General features: G+C 41.3%; 1 protein-coding gene across 12 annotated transcripts in view; it reads right to left on the minus strand.

Annotated features, from left to right (window-relative positions):
- The window catches only part of LOC137369473 (nuclear factor 1 B-type-like), a 335,107-nt gene extending 314,141 nt beyond the window's left edge, over positions 1-20,966 (minus strand). For 6 of the 12 annotated variants that reach the window (XM_068030749.1, XM_068030751.1, XM_068030745.1 and 3 more), the window contains exons 1-2: positions 19,077-19,200; positions 10,784-11,315 (exon numbers count right to left, since the gene is read on the minus strand). In XM_068030749.1, coding sequence (XP_067886850.1) covers positions 10,784-11,315; positions 19,077-19,112 — 568 coding nt within the window. In that variant the 5' untranslated portion in view covers positions 19,113-19,200. The other 6 variants (XM_068030750.1, XM_068030746.1, XM_068030744.1 and 3 more) reach the window with 4 other exon arrangements.
- Positions 20,967-21,250: the final 284 nt, after the last annotated feature.

Below are 21,250 nucleotides of genomic sequence, written 5' to 3' on the forward strand. Positions count from 1 at the left end.
GTGGGGATGTGGTAGGGAATATGGGATTAGTGTAGGATTAGTATAAATGGGTGGTTGATGGTCGGCACAGTTGATGATGGGCCGAAGGGCCTGTTTCAGTGCTGTATCTCTAAACTAAATTAAACTAAAAGGGCTAGTTGGGAACAGCAGCAAGAGTGGACGGACCAGTGAGGGAACTGGCGGCAGCAGTGTGCTTCAGTAAAGCTCCAAATCCGAGGCCCACGATAACACCCCTATTCAAGAAAGCAGAGTCAACATGGGTTTATGAAAGGGAAGTCATATTTGACAAATTAGAGTTCTTTGAGGAAGTAATGTGCAGGGTGGATAAAGGGGACCCAGTAGTTGTACTGTATTTGGATTTCCAAAAGGCATTCGATAAGGCGCCATATAAAAGGTTACTGCAAAAGGTATGAGCTCATGGTGTTGGGGGTAATATATTAGTATGGATAGAGGACTGGCTAACTAACAGGAAACAGAGATTGGGATAAATTGATCATTTTCAAAGTGGCAAACTATAACTAGTGGGGTGCTGGGACCTCAACTATTTACAATCTATATTATTGACTTGGATGAAGGGACAGAGTGTATTGCAGCCAAGTTCGCTGACAATACAAAGGTAGATGGGAAAGCAAGTTGAGAGGAGGATACAATGGGCTAGAGTTTCGTTCACAGGTCCCAGATGAAACGCAGCTCGGGACCCAGAAATGCCGATGCCAGGACCCCGAGGGAGATTTTTGAGTAGGTGGCCAATTCAGAGGCCGCATCCGGGAGCCCCATCCAATTAAACCTGGTGGGCGGGATCCAGAGGCAGGAGAGCCATTCAGAACTCTGAGGCTCTGGGCAGCCGACAGCCCCAGCAGGAGAGGGGGGTGCTACTGATGTCGATGGGAGAATGAGAGGCTGCCTCAAGGTGGAGCTGGCCTCTGAAGACTTTAGAAAGTTTTTAAAATAAAGAGCGGCCACAACTACGGCCCTCTGGCAATCATGGCTGTGGCTGTGGCGGCGCGGTTGGGGGGGGGGGTGAGGGGAGGGGGGGTGGCATGGATTGGAATTAAATGAGGCTTCGCTGCTCCCCCGCCCCCCCCCCCCCACCAATCTGCCGCCAGGAGGCCGCCTCCATCTATTGGCCGGTCTTTGGCCTCAGTGGGGTGTCCGCCTGCTGTATAGAAACTTCCAGACGGCATTGGAAGACCCTCAATAGGCACTTTAATTGGCCTAACAGGCTACCTGCCTCTGGCAGGTGGATAGCCGTCACCCAACCGGATGCAGCAGGAACATGCCAACAGACCGGCACACCGGCCAGCAGCAGGATATTTCCGGCACACCCGACTTAGTGTTGCCTCCTCAGCCCAACAAAAATGCAACTCAAAGAGCCTGCAAAGAGATATAAATAGGCCAAAATTTGGCAGATGGAGTATAATGTGGGAAAATATGAGGTTATTCACTTTGGTATTAAGTGCAGAAAGACATAATGGTATTTAAATGGAGAGGGACTGCAGAATGCAGAAGTACAGAGGGATCTGGGTGTTCCCGTTCATGAAACCCAAAAAGTCAGCATGCAGGTACAGCAAGTAATTAGGAAGGTAAATGGAATGTTGGGCTTTATTGCAAGGGGGATGGAGTGTAAAAGCAGGGAACTCTTGCTACAACTGTACAAGGTGTTGGTGAGACTGCACCTAGAGTACTCCATACAGTTTTGGTCTCCTTTTTAAAATTCATTCTTGGAATATGAGCACCCGTGGCATGACCAACATTTATTGTCCATCCCTAAATACCTTGAGAAGGTGGTGGTGAGCCACAGTGTATGTACACCCACAGTGTTGTTAGGGAGTGAGTTTCAGATTTTGACACAGCAACAGTGAAGCAACAGAAAATTTGGTTAGAATACACTCAGTCCCTTCATCCAAGTCATTAGTTATAGTTTAAGGAGGGATATACTTGCATTGGAGGCAGTCAGAGAAAGTTCGCTAGGTTGATTCCTGCGATGAAGGGGTTGGCTTATGAGGAAAGTTTGAGCAGTTTAAGCTTATACTCATTGGGGCTTAGAAGAATAAAAGGTTACCTTATTATACATGTAAGATTCTGAGGGGGTTTGACAGGGCAGATGCTGAGGGGATGTTTTCTGTCATGAGGAATCTAGATTTAGGGGTCGTCTATTTAAGATGGAGATGAGGAGGAATTTTTTCTCTCAGAGGTTTGTTAATCTTTGGAAGTCCCTACTCCAGAGAGCAGTGGAGGCTGGGTCATTGAATATATTCAAGCTGAGATAAATAGATTTTTGATCTACAAGGGAGTCAAGGGTTATGGGGAGCAGGCAGGAAAGTGGCATTGAAGCTGATCTTATTGAATGGGAGAGCAGGCTCGAGGGGCCGAATGGCCTACGCTGGATCCTGTTCCTTACGTTCTTATGTGAGTCGATCAATAGAAGAAAAAAGAAAATCAACCAGCAATCAGCTGTTCTACTTATTACACCATATCAGCTGGCAGGTTTGATTTCCCCAGCACATGTTGACTGCTCACCTATTAAAGGAGTACCCATCAAACCATATCACCAAGGATGGATTTTTGTACTCTTTAGCAAAGAACAAGGAATCCCCTCATGGCTGTCTCCATTGCAAGACTGCCTGTAACACCACACTGCTGCATGGGGCGGGGGGGCAGGTTGGTTACTGCACTGAGTCACTCAGTATGACGTCTGGCTGCTGCAACTCCAACAAGGGGCCTGATTTTAACTCTGTGCAAGTGATTGAGTTTTGAGTGAATTAAAATCTTGCCCAGAGTCTTCCCAATGAAAACTGAAGAACACTTCTTGTGCTTCTAGTGTAATCTGTTGTCTAGACCAACCTGCACTCCTGGCTGGCTGGAGAACGAGGGAGTAAGGCAAACCATTTGGGAGGAAGGATGACCTAGGAATTTAAACAACTGCCTTAAAAAATCTAAAACTGGGATCACAATGAAATTAAAGATTGCCATTCTGTTTTTAACTGAACAGTTGCCGAGTTTTAACAGCATTTAAGTTTTTACTGATGCTACCTTACCATTGAAAGTATCTACTAGAAGAGCAAATGCCCATAGAGTAAGTCACTATTTTGAGAATTTGCACTTGTATTCCATTCACATCATTCAGTAATTTGTAAAATGCTCGTATTTGGGGAAAAACTAAAAATCGGTCTGATATGTGGAATAAAGGGGAAATGTCACTCACACTTTCAGTGACTGATGTTAACAGTTCCAAAAGAAGACACTTAGCTGCTGCTGCTTGTAGATACTCCTACCAGGAGATCTGCTGTCATGGTATGTCACGCTTGTATATTTTGCGCCATCCTCTCACATCCACTGTAGCCTGTCTGCAACTGCCCTGTGACATCCATCATCACCAAGCCTAGGTCGACCCCTCTTTCTGCAGCCCTCCACTTTGCCCTCTCGAAGAGATCTCTGTAGCTTTTCAGCTCCGATCAAATGGCCGAAATACTGACATTTTCTTTTCTGGATGTCACTTTTTAGAGTTCATTTTTTATCGCTTCATTTGTTTTACGGTGTGTAGAAGGAATTTTAAGTATACGTCATAGCATCCAGATTTCAAAGCCTCTATTTTCTTCCACAGATCTGTACTTATTGCCCAGGTTTCAGAGGCATACACGAAAGTCGGTAAATGTAGATTGCTACAGATTGAAATTTCACTTGAATTCACTTTGAATTACTGACCACAGACTAGTGACCACCAATATATTTTTATTCATATGAGTGCTCCACCTCTAACCTCAACAGTAAATATATTTGCCAAAGGCATTGCCTGGAGCTTTCTAAGCCTATACACTAACTAGAAAGCTCTGCTGCAGTCTTCACTTCTATCACCTATTGTACTTGCAGAAGTGCAAGATTTAAAGAAAAATAACTTTTTTCATTTAACAATGTTCTAGCCTCATAAAGTACTTGAGCGATTTAATTTACTTAAAAGGAGAAAGGAGGAACTAAAGACACATTATTCTAACGTCCTAACACATCTCCTCTCTGCTCCCATGCCTCATGAAATGTGTTGATCCCTGTATCGAGAGAAAAACAAAAGTGGCACAGAAACCCAGCAAGTGGTATCATTGTCACTTTAGTCCTACCTGCTGGTCATTAGGTGTATACTGTTGATAAGACTAGAAGTTTCTTTCAATAAATCGAACTCATTATTGCTGCTTAAGTCCATAAAATAAAGCTGGAAATTTTAAATGTTGCGATTGAAACTGGTAAGGAAAATTAAAATATATTAAAGTGGGCATGAGATCTGCATTTATACAATACTTTGGGCAATTATGCTGATGCTGCAAAACCTGCACAGAGTTTTAAAGCTTTTGAAAAAAAAATTGAAAAAGCTTCACTCCCTGACTTCACTCTAATTGTGGCAAAAAAATCAAAGGCAGCAGCTTAGGAACAGCAACGGTCAAAAACTTTTCAGTATTCTTCACTGCATTGCAGATGCCAGCCAACGAATCACAGGCATCGTACATGTAGACAATCAGCTTTCGATGCCAAGCCCAGTTCCACTGGCAACCATTATTGGCTCCGCGCAAGTGCCTTAATCTCTTGGCATGAGAATAGCAAAATGGTGGCTCGCAAATCAATGGTACGGAAACACAAACAGCAGAAAAATGTTTCCGTGCTCTGCAGAATACAACAATTTTAAACCCCCAAAAAGTTGTTTTTTTTGTTGTTGTCCTGCATCTCAAGTCATTACAAACAAATGAAGATTTCTGTGCCATCCGAAGCAAACACCAGTCTGCAACACAAGGCTTTCAGCTTTCTGTTTTTCTTTCTTTTAGGCTATGATGCCAGTAATGAGCCATTTTCTCGACAGTTTCCCTTCCGTCGTACGACCAAGACCATGCTACTTACATGAGAAAACTTTTGCAAAATCCAGAACACTTCTATGCCAAGCAGTATCTATGAAATAAATTACTGACATTATAGAAGAAATTGTTAAAACCAAAAAGTGTTCTATTTTCTGCCCAGTTAGTGAACTTTTGCTTCAATAGATCTCAATTGAAAAAAAAATCAAGCAACAGGGAATGCTTTAATATGCAATCCTTTTTGTGTGCACATACACATGGGGTAGAGGGAAAACAGAAACGTTTCTAAAGAATTAAGTCATGCCACGACATGTGAAGTAAGTTGAAAATGAAATATTTTTCGCTTAAGATTTTTTTGACTTAGTGAAACTCCAGGAAGTTCAGAATTCCAGTCATTGAGTGAACATCACTTGTGACAAATGTATCCACTGTACATTGCCAGATGCCTTAAATAAAATACATTTCCATTTTATGAAAAAATTCAAAATGCTTATGTTTTTATTAAATCCTACCATTGTGATGGTTAATGTTGCCTATGTAATTTTTAAACAAAATAACTTCCAATAGCATATGTCATATTAATATGTAAGTAGTGACTGCAGCAAAAGGCTGCAACAGCAAACTGTGGACCCAACATTCCAGAAATGATTGCATGTATGTGAGGCAGAAGAGCTGGGTTGGAAGAGAGGGAAAAGGGGAGAGAAAGACAAATTCTATGCTGTGGGCATTGTCCCCTAGTCTCATCAGAGCTGGTGTTTGATCGTGCCAGCATAAGGTTGCTGTTTAAGTTGACTAATGTGGACAATGCTTTTTATCCATCCCTCACACTTCTCAGCTCCTCCGACATGGCTGCAGCATTAGATGGAGCCCAGATACGCCAAAAAAGATATTTTGAAAACCCATTTGACACAGACAAGAAACAGACCGTTGAAACTGCTATATGAGCACAAGTGTCCTTTGCAGCATTTATTCCCCTAGATGCTATTTTTAGGATTTTTTTACCACGTGCTAACGAATCGTACTCAGGGGAATATGAGCATGACTTATACTTTTATAAAAAATGAAACTGCAACAAGCCTTCTCCCTTCCCTCTGCAGCAAGTCGGCAATTTCATTCCACTAATACAATATCAGCTGAGTGCAGCAACCAGCATGAGAACGAAAGGCACATTTTCCAAAGGACAATGATGACAGGGCAGATAAAAACAATGTGAAACGTGTACCATCTCTTTCAGGTTATTAAATCCAGGTTAGTTAACTTAGACCTAATGGGCCAAATGACCAGTTTCAGTGCTGTAACACTGTACAATTGGTATCTTCAGACATTCTGTAGATGCTTTAGAGGCAGTTTGCACTGATTTAAGTAATCATGAGAACAGTAGCAATCAGACAGATGATGAACTTATAAATCATTCAAACCATTCTGATCACGTTTATATTCATAGTATTGACAAACGTCCCATATTTTTATTGGCTGGTTATGCAATTCCCACTTTTCCTCCAATATCCAGGTTCAGCTACACAAACTTCATAATCAATTATTATAAAATTTTACTGAAAATGTTCATTTTATTATATTTTTCTAAGTTAAGGTAATGCAGTATGAATTTGTAAATATACTCAAAAATAAAAGTTTACATCCTATTTCATTCTCACTAAATGTAATAAATAAAAATAACCACTAGACTGTTTGACTGCAGGATCTAATGTGCCGACTAGGAAGCAAGGAGTCTAAAGTCCCAGGGAAAATATGATTCAAATGTTTATTTTCCATTATTGAGGTAAAGCATTGGCAGAGTAACATACCTACAAGTAGGTACAGAGTTTGAGAGTTTGTATGGCGAAAGAAATGTATGAAAAAGGCACAACTGCCTTTCAACAAACCAGGCCTTATTCATATTACAGATTCATATTCCCAGAAAAAAGTCCACTGATGCAGAATGTTACAACTGACAGATTTACGAAGGGAAATGTAAAATGTTTGTGAAACTATTTACACACACACAGGGCTGAATTTTATGAGGATGCCAGTGTGGAGGGTGTGGTGGGGGGGCCTGGGAAATACTTGCATTTTACTGGCGGCAGCGAGGCCTCGGTGCAGCCCCCCGTTGCCGGGCGGCGGGGCCTTCATTTAAATATTTAAATTAATGAATAAACGTGAAAATCAACTTGGCGGCCGTCCTACGCCGATATTACGGCCTTCGGAACTCCATTCAGAGTTTCGAGGCATGACACTGGTGGGGAGGGGGTAGGAGTGACATTTTCAGGTCGGGAGGGGTGTGGGAACGGGGAAGACCATTCCAATTGGTTGTGGGGGGTAGTGTGAAGGGGTTGAGGGTCAAATGTTCTGAAGGTGGGGGGGGGGGGTTAAAGGTCATTATTTGAAAAATTGGTTTTCCCAAGGTATATGTATTTTTATTTATTATGAAATCATTGGCGAGGGGGAGGAGTGGGAGAGGGGATGCAAAGATTGAATAAAATTTTATTTCAAATATAAGTGCGGCGTGACCTTTAAACATTTAAATTTACACGAAGGGCTTGAAGCCCGATAAAAATGGCGGCGGCACCTGCGTGGTGGTGCCGGACGCCTTCGCCACGGCAGGTGCGGCCGCCTCCTCTACGTCATTGGGCCTTCCATCCCCTCCATTTAAATGAGCCCCCCTGCGAAATATCACGGGAGCTCAGCGACGGCGCATCCGCACCTGAGGACCGCCGACATCAGTGCATGCCACTGTGGTTTGCGGCACACTCATAAATTTCATTCCGCACATTCTTTACAAATTTCAAATGGAACTGCTGAATTGGCTTTCCAACACCAAGATCAACTCCAATTTCACCAACATAATAAACTTGGGCATTTTCTTTTTTGAGAGGAGAGACGAGGAGAATTGAAGAAGTTTACTTTTTTCTCCGACTGACCTTTGCCCTTTTCTGTACTCTCTAATAAAACTCAGTGAGCCTCCATAAATCTGACCTTCGGGATTTTGTCAACTCCTAGTTTTATTGGACAGATATGATTCATGCCGGGGAGAAAAGAATGCTCAGAAACTTAAAAATGATAGAAGGTGTGTCTTGGTGAAGCAATAGCTTCTGTTCCCAAAAACAGCACTTGAATTGCATGATTACAAATCTGTAATCTGAAAGGTAGACATTCATTAAAAAGCCTTATCTCCAGGATTTCAAAATTGACCCATGTCTATTGCTTACTGTAGCCTTTAACTACCCATCTCCTCTCAATTACAGGGAATCAAAACTGGAAACAAGTCCATGTGGGCAAGCAGTGAAGGAACCTAGTGAAACATGGGAAAAAGGTGGTTTCCTCTGCACTTTAAGAGAAAAGCCAGCAGGTGACAATTTCAAACAGTGAGGAGACTCTTAGTTTTATTAGAAAGTGACAGACTTTCCTTTGTTTCCTGAACACTGAGGGCTGAATTTTATGAGCACGCCGCAAATCATGGCGGCATGTTCTGATCTCGGCGGTCTTCCCGCACAGTTGCGCCGTCACTGAGCCTCCACAATATATTGCGCGGGGGTTCATTTAAATGGAGGGGTGGAGTGGCCGTCCCCGATGACATAGAGGGGGCGGCTGCTCCATCCCCAGCAACAGCATCCGGTGCCACCGTGCAGGTGTCAGCACCATTTTTAAAGGGCTTCAAGCCCTGAGAAGAAATTTGAATTTTTAAAATGATATTATGATGCATCGTGTTAAAAAAATTAATTGAAAGCTGGAGGCCCTTTCCCAACCATCATCCCCCTCCAATGTTTGTCTTTGGGCCTATATCATCAAAATTAACTTCATTCCCAACCTGAACTCCCCCCCCCCCACCCCACAACCGCCCCGCCCCTCAACCTGGTAACATTTGCCCTTCAACCCCTTCCCACCATCCCCACAGCCAATACAAAGTGTTTTCCCCGCTTCACTTGCCCTCACACCCTGAGAATTTCACTCCTCCCCCCTCCCCACCAGTGTTACGCCTCGGAACTCCGAATGGAGTTCCAAAGGCGCAGGAGTTCCGGCCAGCAACCGGAATATCGGCGTTGGACAGCCATGGCTACCAGGTAAGTAATTATTTTTTAATTTTACGACATTTGAGTATGAGAGGGCCACACCAAGGCCTCGCCGCCACCAGTAAAATGCGGCTTGGCCTTCCCGGCGTCGGGGGTCGTGGCGGGCCTCTCCCGGAAGAATTTTCCGGGCCATCCCACCACAACCACCAACGTCGGAGGGCCAGCAGAATTCAGCCTTGAGAGTCATGTGACTGCTTCAACAGGTCTCATACCCCAGCCACAAAGACAGTGCCTCAAAAATGGGTTCAAAATCAGGCTACGCACTGCAAAGTGGAAGGATGCATGTTCACACCCACTACTTTCCAAATGGCGATTTCCTCTGATTGCCCAGGAAGCCCAGGTGAAGATCCAAAAGGAGGCAATGTGAAACAAGTGGACTTGTCAACTTCAGCCAGTCTCACATACCTCCCTGGTTTACTTTAAAGACAGCCATTGGCAAAGCTCTGGCCTCTCAGCTACAATTTCCTTTTTACAGAGAAACCAAAAGGGGCAAGAGGAACAAAAATGATTAAAAAAGGCACTTAAAATATTTCAAGTCCAAGTTCTCTTGAAAAAGAAAACTTTAGAGAACTTCTAAGCAACCCCTAAAATCATTATAGGATTATTGGCTGAAAAGTAATATTTATTCCATGTACGTATAGGGCCTTTCGGTATCTACTTTTGAAGATGCAATCAAGATTGTACCAGTGGCTGCAAGCTCAGAGTTACAAACGTCAGTCCATAAATAAGCTTTCAATCGATTGCCCAAATGAAAATTGATGGAGTTATCTCCTTTCAGTTTTATAGTTATTCTCAAAGAATTAATGGGCTGAATTTTATTCGGGCGCCGCGCTCTGCAGCGACACCCTTAAAACTCAGTGGGGGGCCCGCATTCAGCAGCTGCCGAGGAGCCCCCGCAATATTTCGTGCGGGGGCTCATTTAAATAGTGGGAGCGCAGCGTGGCCCCTGATGACGTGTGGGGGCAACTGCCGTGTCCCCAGCAACGTCATCCAGCGCCACCACACAGGTGCCCGCGTCATTTGTAAAGGGCTTTAAGCCCTTACAATTAATTTTAATTTTTAAAGGCAAGACATAATTGATTTTTATTAAATATAAAATTAAGTGATGGAGGCCCTTCCCCAACGACCCGGCCCCCCCCCCAACAATGGTCATTTCATTGCCCGAAATGACCATCAATTGATTTTTCAAAGACCCGAACTTTCCCCCCCAACCTTCAATCTTTTGCCCTTCAACCCCTTCTCACCATCTCCACATTCAAGAAAATTTGATTTCCCCACTCCTCCACCCCTCCCACCCTGAAATTTTTATTACTCCCCCCTCCCCACCAGGTTCTCGCCTTGGAACTCCATGCGGAGTTCCGAAGGTGCGCGAAGGCTGAACGGAGGCCATAAATTGGCGTGGGATGGCAGGTAAGTTACTTTGCATAGGTTTATTGACAATCTGCATATGGAGACGAAGGGCCGCCAGGTGGCGGGCGGGGCCGCACCGAGGTTCCCCCGCCGCCGGTAATATGTGGCAGGCCCTTCTCAACGTCGCGGGTCGAGGCGGGCCTCTCCCCGCAGAATTTTACCAACCCCTGCACCGCGACTCGCGGGGCCTGTAAAATTCAACCCAATATTTCTGAAATGATCCAGGATTAGATAAATTCAGCATTCTGCATTCACAAGACTACTTTCCCATCAACAATCTCTACATTTTCCACCCAAAAGTAAGGCGTGCCTCATGAAGTGATCAGTACAAATTCTGGCAATGATTTGCTGTGTAAGAGTGTGATGAGATTTCAACAGGTCGACAGAATCATGAATACTTTTTCTGAGTTAAAGCAGTCTGTGATCCTTTAAAGTGATAAAAGGCCGCACCCAATAAATATGCCCCCTTACCTTGTTCCTGAGCGTAGTAAGCCAAAAACAGATCAAGCTCCTTCACCGATACAGTTATGTGATGTGGCTGCACACAGAGTAGTGGATTGGAGCACTGTGAGGATTTGACAAGCCGTTCCCCATCAGTACTTTCCAATGGGATGCCTTTAAACAGGATCACCATTACTAGATCCAGCCGCCACACCTTGTCAGCTTGCCGCAGACAGTCGATTCTTCGCATCTTGCCTTTCTGATCAGGGTTGGACAGGACACAGCAAGAATGCTTCTTGCCTGTAACAGTGAGCACAAAATCCTCCCGGTACTCCTGCCGGATGTCCTTGCGGAGTTTTGCAAGTAACCTTGATGCCCACTTCTGCTTGATTTCTGGCTTCTCACTCAGCAGCTCATCTTTGACTGCTCTTTCCTCATCCTTGGACATTCGTTTCTCGTGCTTCTTGAAGTATTTGCGTTTTCGGGCTTGTAAATTGAACCAGGTGTATGCAATTGCACGGACATGTGGAAGAAGTGCTTCAATAAATGGATGGAATTCATCCTTTAATACAAAAGGCAGAAGGAAGAATAATAGAAAGAAGTCAGCAATTGTAACAATTTTACTTTGGTCACAATTACAACAAGAAAGAATTAAAAAATCAAACATCTAAATAAGATGACACATTCTACTTTGGTTCTTCATGATTTTGCAAAAAGGGAATTATATTTTCTGTATTTAAAAACCAGTAACATTTACGTAGCTGGAAATACAGAGCTGTATTTTGATATCTGAGCAAAACAATAAATACCATTTTAAAGCAAATAACCAAAAAACGTTTAATCGTGTCAGCTGGACTATGGTGGAGCACAACGCGAATGCAGCAATCTTTTTATCTCCTCACACTGTGGAGATAAGAGCGCTAAATCCTAAGCCAGGCAGAGCCTTCAGTACAGCTACAGATCCCGCTTTTGAGCATACTCTCAGCAAGACAGTACTGGAGGCAACAGAGCATGTGCCATTAGATTGAGCCTAATTCTCATCAAATCTTCTGGCATTCCTGTACTGTAGTTTCATTCTAGTCGGTAACTACAGAAACATTTACCTAGTCGTGTGGGGGTTGGGGAGGTGCTGAAGTAAAGGGAGTTCTCTTGTTGAAAATGCCAGTTATGCAGAGGAAAAGAGAGGTGACGTGAAAATCTCGATCAGAAGTGTCGATACTTCAGACAATTTCTGCTTTCAGTTTTACACCTTGCAGTTTTTAGAACAGAACAAATATGCTCAATGAAAATGCCATTTCTGGTTGGACAATGAAACCCCACAATGCCAGCTAATTTGCTGTACCAATCGCATGCAGTAAATATTCTAAAATATAGCTGATGTTGGGCAATGCAAAATGGCAACTTGGCACGCAATGGACATTCTTTTGTGCATTTGCACACTGTGACTGGGGTGCCAATACAAGTTTGCTTAAAATTTTATTTTAAACAACACTTTGCATTATTAGTTGGCACCTCTAATGAATCATTTTCTTCTGAAAGTGTGATGCATTTGTCATCAAATTGAAATTATTTATTTCATTTGATTACTTACATTTTAACAAATGAGAGCCTGACATTATGTTGTAACATTCTTGACTGTAAACCACCATGTTCATTGGTGCAGGTTAACACTTCCATTGACTCAACAGATAATTAAGTTTCAACAACAACAGAAATTCCTGGTCATATTCCAACAACATTTTATGCCACGTTATTCCAACTTCTTTTGTTTTTTTTTAAGTATGACCCTGTAAACTAGTTGGCTGCATAAACACAATGCACATGCAAAATTTGATAATTTGATTGCTGTATGTCATATTTCTTAAAAGCAGCAAACTAAAATCAAAATAAAATTTATTGCGGCCTTGGTGGTTTTACATAAAATAATAAGACGATAAAGAGTTAAGCCACAAACTTCTTTTTGCATGAATAGCACCTCTGTTCTGGGTAACCACAGCCCTGTATAAAATGCTTCAGCCTTCGCCTTTACTCCCATTGTTTGCTTTCTGAACTATCCATTTACAGGAAAACTTCAGGTTTAAAACCAGGTGCATAAAAATAAGAGTAAAATCTTTTTTTTCTAATATTTAATGCATTTACAACAGCAGTGAAAAATCTATCTTAGCCTGTCTTGGAACTTTCTTAAGACAAAGCTTACCAACTGCAGAGAAACGGAGCAACCAACAGCAATCTGCCCATGTCTCTGTGAGTCACAAGCTTTAAAACAATGTTTCAAAAATCTTTTGCGGTACAAAAGGGAGAGATATTGTACTTACTGTCTTCCTCTCATGCACTCCAATCGCACCCCACCCCCCCCCCCCCCCCCCCCCCCCCCCCCCCCCCCCCCCACCACCAGAGCTTCTTTCTCAACTTCAGTAATTCTAGATGCAGTTTATCTTGTTGGTTTAGTACTTGCAGAAATAAATTTAGAACCACTTCACTTAACCTTTGCACACAGTTCTCCGTATAAAGTGGTTTAGAAGCCACTCGTCCACCAAACGTCTCTTATGCCATGTACAGTAGTACATGAACATTTTTCCTCGCTTTTCTAATGGATTAAGTGGGTTCTTTATTAACAGATGGTGACATTTATTTTTTAAAATTACAAAACCTTTACAAAAAAATAATTCTGATTTACTGACTTTACAGATACTGTCAATTTATTAACTGGAATTTAGTTTAATGAATGTTACAAGATTTCTCAGTAATAACAATACTATACATTTCTAATGTATAAGAGGTGCCATATTGGCCCATCCTCAGTGTGGAAAAAAATGTACTGCACCGCGGTTAAATTAGTGCAACATTACAACTTCTTTTGGCCCCTCTCTCCGACCCTTAGAAAAATTAAGAAATACAAGATTATACATTTGCATTCTCCCCGAAAAATACCGTTTTTTCTGCATGCCGAGTGTCTCAAACAAATTTAAAACTAAGCTTTGAAATAATTCATGAGCCATTGGATTAAAATTATTGGTTCCAAAAGAAAAGTAAGCAAACATTTTTTTTTCATCTAAGATGGCAAACTTTGAAATGGCACAGCTTTCCTTTCTGAGCCAAGACAATCTTACAGTTTTCTTCCCGTGCCGGTAGCATTTGCCTCCAGACAGCCAAAGTCAAGTCAATGTAACTGAACCTGTGTTATTTTATTTGGTGGTTTGCCATAGACAACCAATGCTGTACAGAAATGTATTTACACTATAAATTGATCATTTTAAACTAAACCCACACATTGCAGGTTTTACAAAATTTTTTAAGGCACATGAGCAGTCCCTGCCTGCTACCATTGCCAACACCAAAATGAAATATTTAAACATGCAGAATTTTCTTTCTCATCATTTATTTTATTTTAAAAGGTAAGCATTTCTGCTTTCCCACCTAGACTTCTTTCAATTTTCCTCTAAAATTTTATTTATAGTTTAAGACACCCAGAATAAAAAACTGAGTCCAAGCGCAAATATTTTTACCTTTGGCAAAATGATGGCTTGTATAAAAAAAAATTCAAACGCATTTGTGCTTCTTAATACAAGTTAAAATACGTCTAAGCTAAAATTTTGTAATTTTTGTTTCAGCTTGTGCTAATTAAAAAAGAACAACTAAGTGTTCCTTCTGGTCAATAAGTGGAATGTTCAAGGTCTTCCGACCCGCTGAAGCTGAACTGTAGCTTGTTCTGTGCACATAGCTGGACAATTCACCAGTTACTGAGGAAAAGCACACTCCAGTTATATGCAAGAGCATTGATGTATAACTTTAAAGTTTCCAGGCTTTAAAGGAGTTTCAATATTTAACTTTTAACTGTCATAAAGATCTTCCAAGCTGCCATACCTCCTCCACACCTAACACAAATAAACAACCATATAATTATTGATGTTACATACCTTTACACAACACAAATTAGTCATTATTCCCTCCATTTTTTATCCAAAATGTCACCTATTTTGTGAAAATGTGGTATTGTGCATGTGGTATTTTTTTTAAAACTACAGAAAGACTAAATATATATGTAGGTATTTTACTTCAGATCATCAATTGCTTATCCGTTGATTGAAATTCATGGAATACTGAAATACAACAAAGGACTACATTACTACATAAACGTTTAAAAAGCAATGTTAGTGAATACTGCAGCGATAATCTACAAAAACACACTCTGAAATTTCAAAGTGCAACTTGCCTTGTACTGCAAACAATCGGCCTCATAAATAGAAACGAACAAAGCGTTTGTTGTCTTAATCTATTGCAAAAGTGACCATTAGAATTCTTAAATCCTTCAACTACATTTGTCTGTTTATTTCAATGATTGTTATGTCAAAAGATATCTGGCACATTTTGCCCCTGAAATATTTCAAACTGCATTTTTGTGTTGTGGCATTTTACAGAAAACAAACCTATCTCAGCTAATCTTTTCAGCATGCCAAACAAAACAGAAAGAAGGAAACACAAAAGTGTTAGCAAAACAAGTGTATGACTGTTCTCAATTACGAAAACCACATCATTTTTTCATCTTCATGCTCAATTCGTAGACTTAATACACCTCTTCCATTTGTTTTCAGCTAAAAATGTAGACTTTTCAGTTTTCTGATCAATGACTCAAATCAAATGTACATATTTGAGTTAGCACTTTGTTAAAAAAAAAAGCTAGCAATACTTTCCTTTCTTTTAGCAGTTTTAGGAATTTGGAGCTTTACCAAGACTGTAAAGTCCATTCGAAATATTTTTAATTTGTAAACATAGAATGAAAATGGAGCTCAGTAAGTAAATTCATAGCAGAATAATTTGGCCACATTGTTTTGGTTTACCGTTTATTTTGTTGCTTTTTTTTACCAATACATAAAAAATCTCAGTAAATATAATTGACAAAATGTAATGAAGCAATGTTATTTAAAGCAGCCAAATGTATAAATTTGAGATTGGAATAATTACTACTAGATTTTTTGTCTGTTTATTAAACATACATTTATAAAAGGAATGCTTATCGTTCTTACCTACCACTATCTTGAAAGCAAAAATAAATTCATTTTACTGAGAAGAAACAGCCTTTACAATTGTCAATCAAAAGGTATTTTGTTGTGAGCACATTAATATTTATCGCAACTACTCAAACAATTGAATATAATTACAATTATACTATTAGAGTGTGGACACAAGCAGACATTAACATTGCAGACTTTTTTGTTTGTACCTCACCTATCAAACTACTTGTCTGCACGGACGTAAAAACTTTAAGGAGGTAAATATATTTTTAAATTGTGGTTAATTAGGGAAACAATTAAATGAGTAAAATATTCTAAATGCATCCTATTGAGAATCTCAGGTGCAACTTTCTTAATTTTTGTTGTTATATTAAACTATGTGAGTGTATTTTATACATACACACATGCCCCACTCTTTCAAAATGTTCTCTTTAACTGATTATTGCATATAGTATCACTTCTACAATCTACTGCAGTGTTTCCCCCCTCAAAAACATCCTTCCAATGTTGGATGATCCAGCATTTACTCCTCAAATCTAAACATTGCTTCTTCCACAGGAATAAAAATAAATGTTTTAACACCCTGACAAATACTGCTCGGTATTTCAACCCCCTCAGAAGTTTAATTGTTTTACAATTGTCATTGGTGAGTCATTCTACAAGTAGAACTTCTCAATCGAAATAGCTGAACATCAATAAAATTGTGAAAAATAAACAGATGTCGAACTTCAAAACAGTGATTACGTAATACAAAGTCCCTGTAAAATACAAGATACATTAATTACTGATTTAAAACTAATGAACTTGCAAGCTGCCTGTCAGTAAGTGTTGTCCTGCTTGACTGACAAAAGTATTGAAATGCATAGAAATTAATTGTGATAAGGTCTTTGTTCAATTGCCATATATGCATGTCTTTATGGACCGTTAAATATATAATGACCTGTACGGAAATTGTCGTCAAATACTAAGTAGAAACTTCAAAAAAATACACATAAATGGAACAATAAATCCCTTGGTGAGGTCAGGTTAATCTTCAGTGATATTTAGTGACATTGTTGGTAATGTTTGCAACCGACAACTGTGTTTATTCTGTTAGTAAATGTTTCATCTGCGATGTCAAAACTTCAGAGAGGGTGAGGATCAAATCAAAAGCATCAAATCACGGATGGAGTCTTATTTTTTTAAAGGCTTTTAAAGGGAGGGAAATGTGTCGGTTATAAAGAGACTAAAATGCAGGTTATTTCCCAAGTAAATGAGCACAAGTCCTGCAGACGCGGGGTCCATTACACAGCCCCGCTGCACCCACTGCTTTCTACTTAGTCTGGCCAGTCTGGCAAGTGGCACTTTTGCATCCATCCATTCGCTGCCAGTTTTGTCCCGAAATTGCAGTAATAGTCACTTGGCTGACAACTTGCTTTTGCACTGAATGGGCCGCTCTCTGCACGGAAATATGTTCCTGTGCTCTTTCAGGCAGCAGCTCGCCGCGATGTCCGACTGCAAGAGAATTTCAAGTAACCTTCCTGCCACTCCCCCACCCCCCACCCCCCACTCCCCAAAAAAAGTCAATATGTGTTATTAAAAAATACAACTACCTGCGTGAGACAAATCGGAGAATACATCATCGCGGTGCCAAAAAAAGACAAGTCAAAGCCAGGAGTAACTGCAGCAGATCTTAGGGAGAGGAGGCTCTGAGTAACGTGTTATCCATTCATATACTTGTCGAATAAAAAAAAGTCTCTGATGTGGAGAGTCGCAAAGTCTGCCGGTATTCGCGCCTAAAGATCCGATGGCAAGTTTCCCAAAAAAAAAAATCTGGAGTTAAGATTTGTGAATTTTCCAGTGGGATATCCTGAATGTGTTTGCAGTCAGTCGAATGGTGCAGCGGAGAAGGCTGCCAGTGCTCTACATCCAATCCAAGATCAGACAGCTCGGGCACAAATACAAGGCGAAACTTGCCAGACAGCGCAGTGAAAGGGAGCTGGCTGAGCAGAGACTGTGTCCCAGGACTGGCACTGGGCTGGATGTGGGCTGGGCTGGGCCAGGTACAAGTGCTGAGCTCGCCTCAGCTGCCCCCCTCAGGACCGCTCTGCCGGCCTCACCGATTTGCCCGACTTCTTTATTTATTGCACAGACTCAACCTCCTGTGTCGCCTCCTCCTCCTCTCAGACAGCACCCACACGCATTCCTAGCCACCAGCCCCAGTCTTCCCTTTTGAAAAGACAGAATGCTTACAGAAGAAAAAAGAAATCTCCCATTTTGCAAAAAGCTGCCCAGACACTGTGTCATTTTACGAGCACAAGACTTTGCTCCAACCCCTGCAGTAAACAACAAAATGGAAAATTCCCAGATCGCGAAAGCGCAGGCACCTTCAAACAGGGACTAGCCAAAGTGCAACTTGCAGCAGAAGCGCGCACCATTTCACTAAGGTTTTACCGAAAAGCCCTGTTAAATTGGCCAAAATCGGCGGCCAGCTTCAACGCAATACCCCTTGTTAGCTAACATCCAAGCACACAAAGCTTCGCAGGTTGCAAACTTTGGGCACCGCTCAAACCTTGCGCGCAATCTAAGATAGCTATTTGTTTTATATTTTAAATATGTATTATTTCGGTTAATATTTGTACTGGGAATCCTTATTGTGCCCCACACTATAAGATACCAACATGCTTGGGGATAATGAGAGTTGACTGAGGAGAATCAATCCCAAAGAACAAACCATCAGTGGTTTCTGTGTCGCCTTTAACAGTATGTTCGCCTAGATTAATGTTTTGGCTCTACTGAATATGTACAAATAACCTTTTGTTTTGCCCCCACCGGAATGTAATTTGAAATCTGCATTTACACAATTACATATTTGCGGCCACACAGTAAACAAGGTGGCGAAGTCAGAATTATTCCAATAATTTACCAGAAAGTGTAATGTTGCAAGAGTGGGAATCGCGCAGCTTCCGTCTTTGTGGAATGTATTTTGAGAGTTATATATGGCCATTTCCCCACCGTGTCTGCTCAACAGGATAGTTTATATTATGTTTTCTCTATATTACTTTCCGCCTTGTTTGAATGTATCTGGATATCCGGGTTCATATCACCCGTTATTAGTCCGGTTCTTCCCTTGTTTTATAATACGTGAAGCAACATCCCCGGAGTTAAAAGTTTCAAACTAGAAAGAAAGAAATTAAATGTTGACCGGGGATTATTTCTGAAACTTCAATTTCTTTGAAAACAATCGCTTCTTTGCAGTTGGAAGTTATATGCGGGAGAGAACCCCATTGTTAAAATTGTTTAAATCTTGCAAAGTACAAAGTGTTACTTACGGGGGCGTAGATACCTTGAAATTGATCTTCTTGCATTTGGCGCCCTTTTTAATGACTGTAACTTTTTTTTTTACTGTACTTCACGGTGAATTCAAATTAAACCAGTACATTAACTTTGAAGGTTGCTTACTTCTTTACTGGCGCTACTTTCACTCCTTCGATTATTCTTCCAACTTTTTCTCAATCCAGTTACTGCATCTACAGTGGAAGTGTCATTGAAAAGCTAATATTTCAGTAAATCGGTGCACTTTTACCGAAAAGAGGTTTAATTATTAACAAAGAAAAGACATCTAGCAATTTAATTTTTTCACAAAAGTGCACCTGTTCAAATTGTTGGTGTAACTGCTTTATCCAGGGCAGGTTAGCAAAGGCTGAAACCCGTGCCAATGTCAGTGTTAATATTTATACCTAATGTGTTCTTTTTGTAAAGCCACAGTTCACTGAACCCTCGGCAGGTTTTGTTTATTGTGCGCCGTTACGGCTTTTTACGATTTTAATTTAGCAGTTGGGAAGGAGGGAAATCGACAGAAAAAAACTCCCAACAGCTCAAGACAGTTTGTATATGTTCTCCCTCTAGTTTTAGGGGGGTTAGGATACTGTCTCACTGCGCAATCTTACGTGGGCAAAACTTGTAATGTACGTCCCAAGCGCAAGTCGTGTTAAATAAACACTGTACAGTGCAACACTAAAGACACGTATTGCGGCTTTAAAGCGCTTTCACCCAGCACTTTTATTTTCTCTTCCCTTTAGGATTACCTCTTCCTTCCACTTTAATTAGTTAGGAGAGTGCTCACCAAGTTGCAAATGTGCACTTTGAGTGAGTGCTATTAATGTTTGTGGATGCATCCAGAACACATTTAAGAGCGGACTTCACCCTCCCCTTTTCCCTTCTCTTTAGCGCCTTCCTTTGCTGCTTGGTGCGGTGCACATTCAGAAGTTACTGAGTTTCTCTGCTCCTCTCAAGTTCAATGGTAGCAGGGAGAAGTTGGCCTTGCTGGCAGCCCTGAACATTCCGATCACGCCACATGTGGTGTCAAACACCCAGCTCTTCCCTCCCCCATCGCCAACCAATCAGTCTAATAATAAGGTCTCTCTTTAGACCGCCGCAGCATGCAAGAGACCTGGTGGTGAGCAGAAACACAGAGACACGGAAGACCAATAGGTTGGGGGGGGGGTGGGGGGGAGAGAGAAAAGGACGAGAATAGGAATTCAAAATGAAAATAAAACGTGATAGGAGAAAGTAATAAAAAGGGCGGACTGCAGTCTCTGCTTTCAGCCAACATAACGTTACCATCAATCTCAAATTCTTCTCGAGCTGTCGGGCCAAATCAGAGGAAGGGAGAGAAAAAACATCTGAAAGTGGGGAAATCTGCCAAGCTCAGCGCTTTTTGGACGCAAGCACCAACCACGACTGATTCATTGCTGGCATTTAAAACAAATCTGATAGCGGCGTGACCTACATGGAGAAAGCTGGCGATTGCAGACATAAACAATCCAATAGTATCGCCAAAAATAATCAAATAAATACAAAGTGAAACCAGCATTTCGGAAAGAGGGCTGGGGCTCTGCAGCCAAGACATAACCTGAGCAAAGAATAACACGGAAAATGCAAAGATAGTATTTTTGGAACACATACCATTGCACAATGTTGCAATAAATATACTGAATTTGCAGTTTGCCTACAACGGTTTAAAGCTTCACATATCTCCTCAAGTTCAAACTGAGCTTCTGCAAAACTGCTAAAAAGGCTTTTTCCCCCTTTTTCTCTTCAAGTGGCCTTTGCAAACCGGAAGCGATACCTCGACTAAAAAAAACAGCGGCAAAGTCAAAGTCAGGCAGTTTGCCCTTGCCAAGTCTTTTTTTTTTCCCTTCACGATCCTTTTCTTTTCCTCTTTCTGCTGGAATTCTGTACTTGGCTGTGATTTTGACTCGGTTCCAAGAGGCTGGGCGGTACATTGGGAGGCCTGCCCCCTTCTCTGACCCTCTTTCCAAAGCTTGCTTTCAGACAGCAGGGGCTGGGTTTTTTTTTTCAGTGCTTCTCTCTCTCTTTTCTCACATTTTTTTCTCTTTGGGTCTGTTTTTATTTTCTAGCTTTCTCATTGAGTCTGCATGGATCACTGTCACGTTGAAGGTTTGATTTTATAGGGTATATTCCTTTTGCTGCCAGTGTATTT

Source organism: Heterodontus francisci, chromosome 4 (genome assembly GCF_036365525.1).
Source record: "Heterodontus francisci isolate sHetFra1 chromosome 4, sHetFra1.hap1, whole genome shotgun sequence".
Classification (NCBI taxonomy): Eukaryota; Metazoa; Chordata; class Chondrichthyes; order Heterodontiformes; family Heterodontidae; genus Heterodontus; species Heterodontus francisci.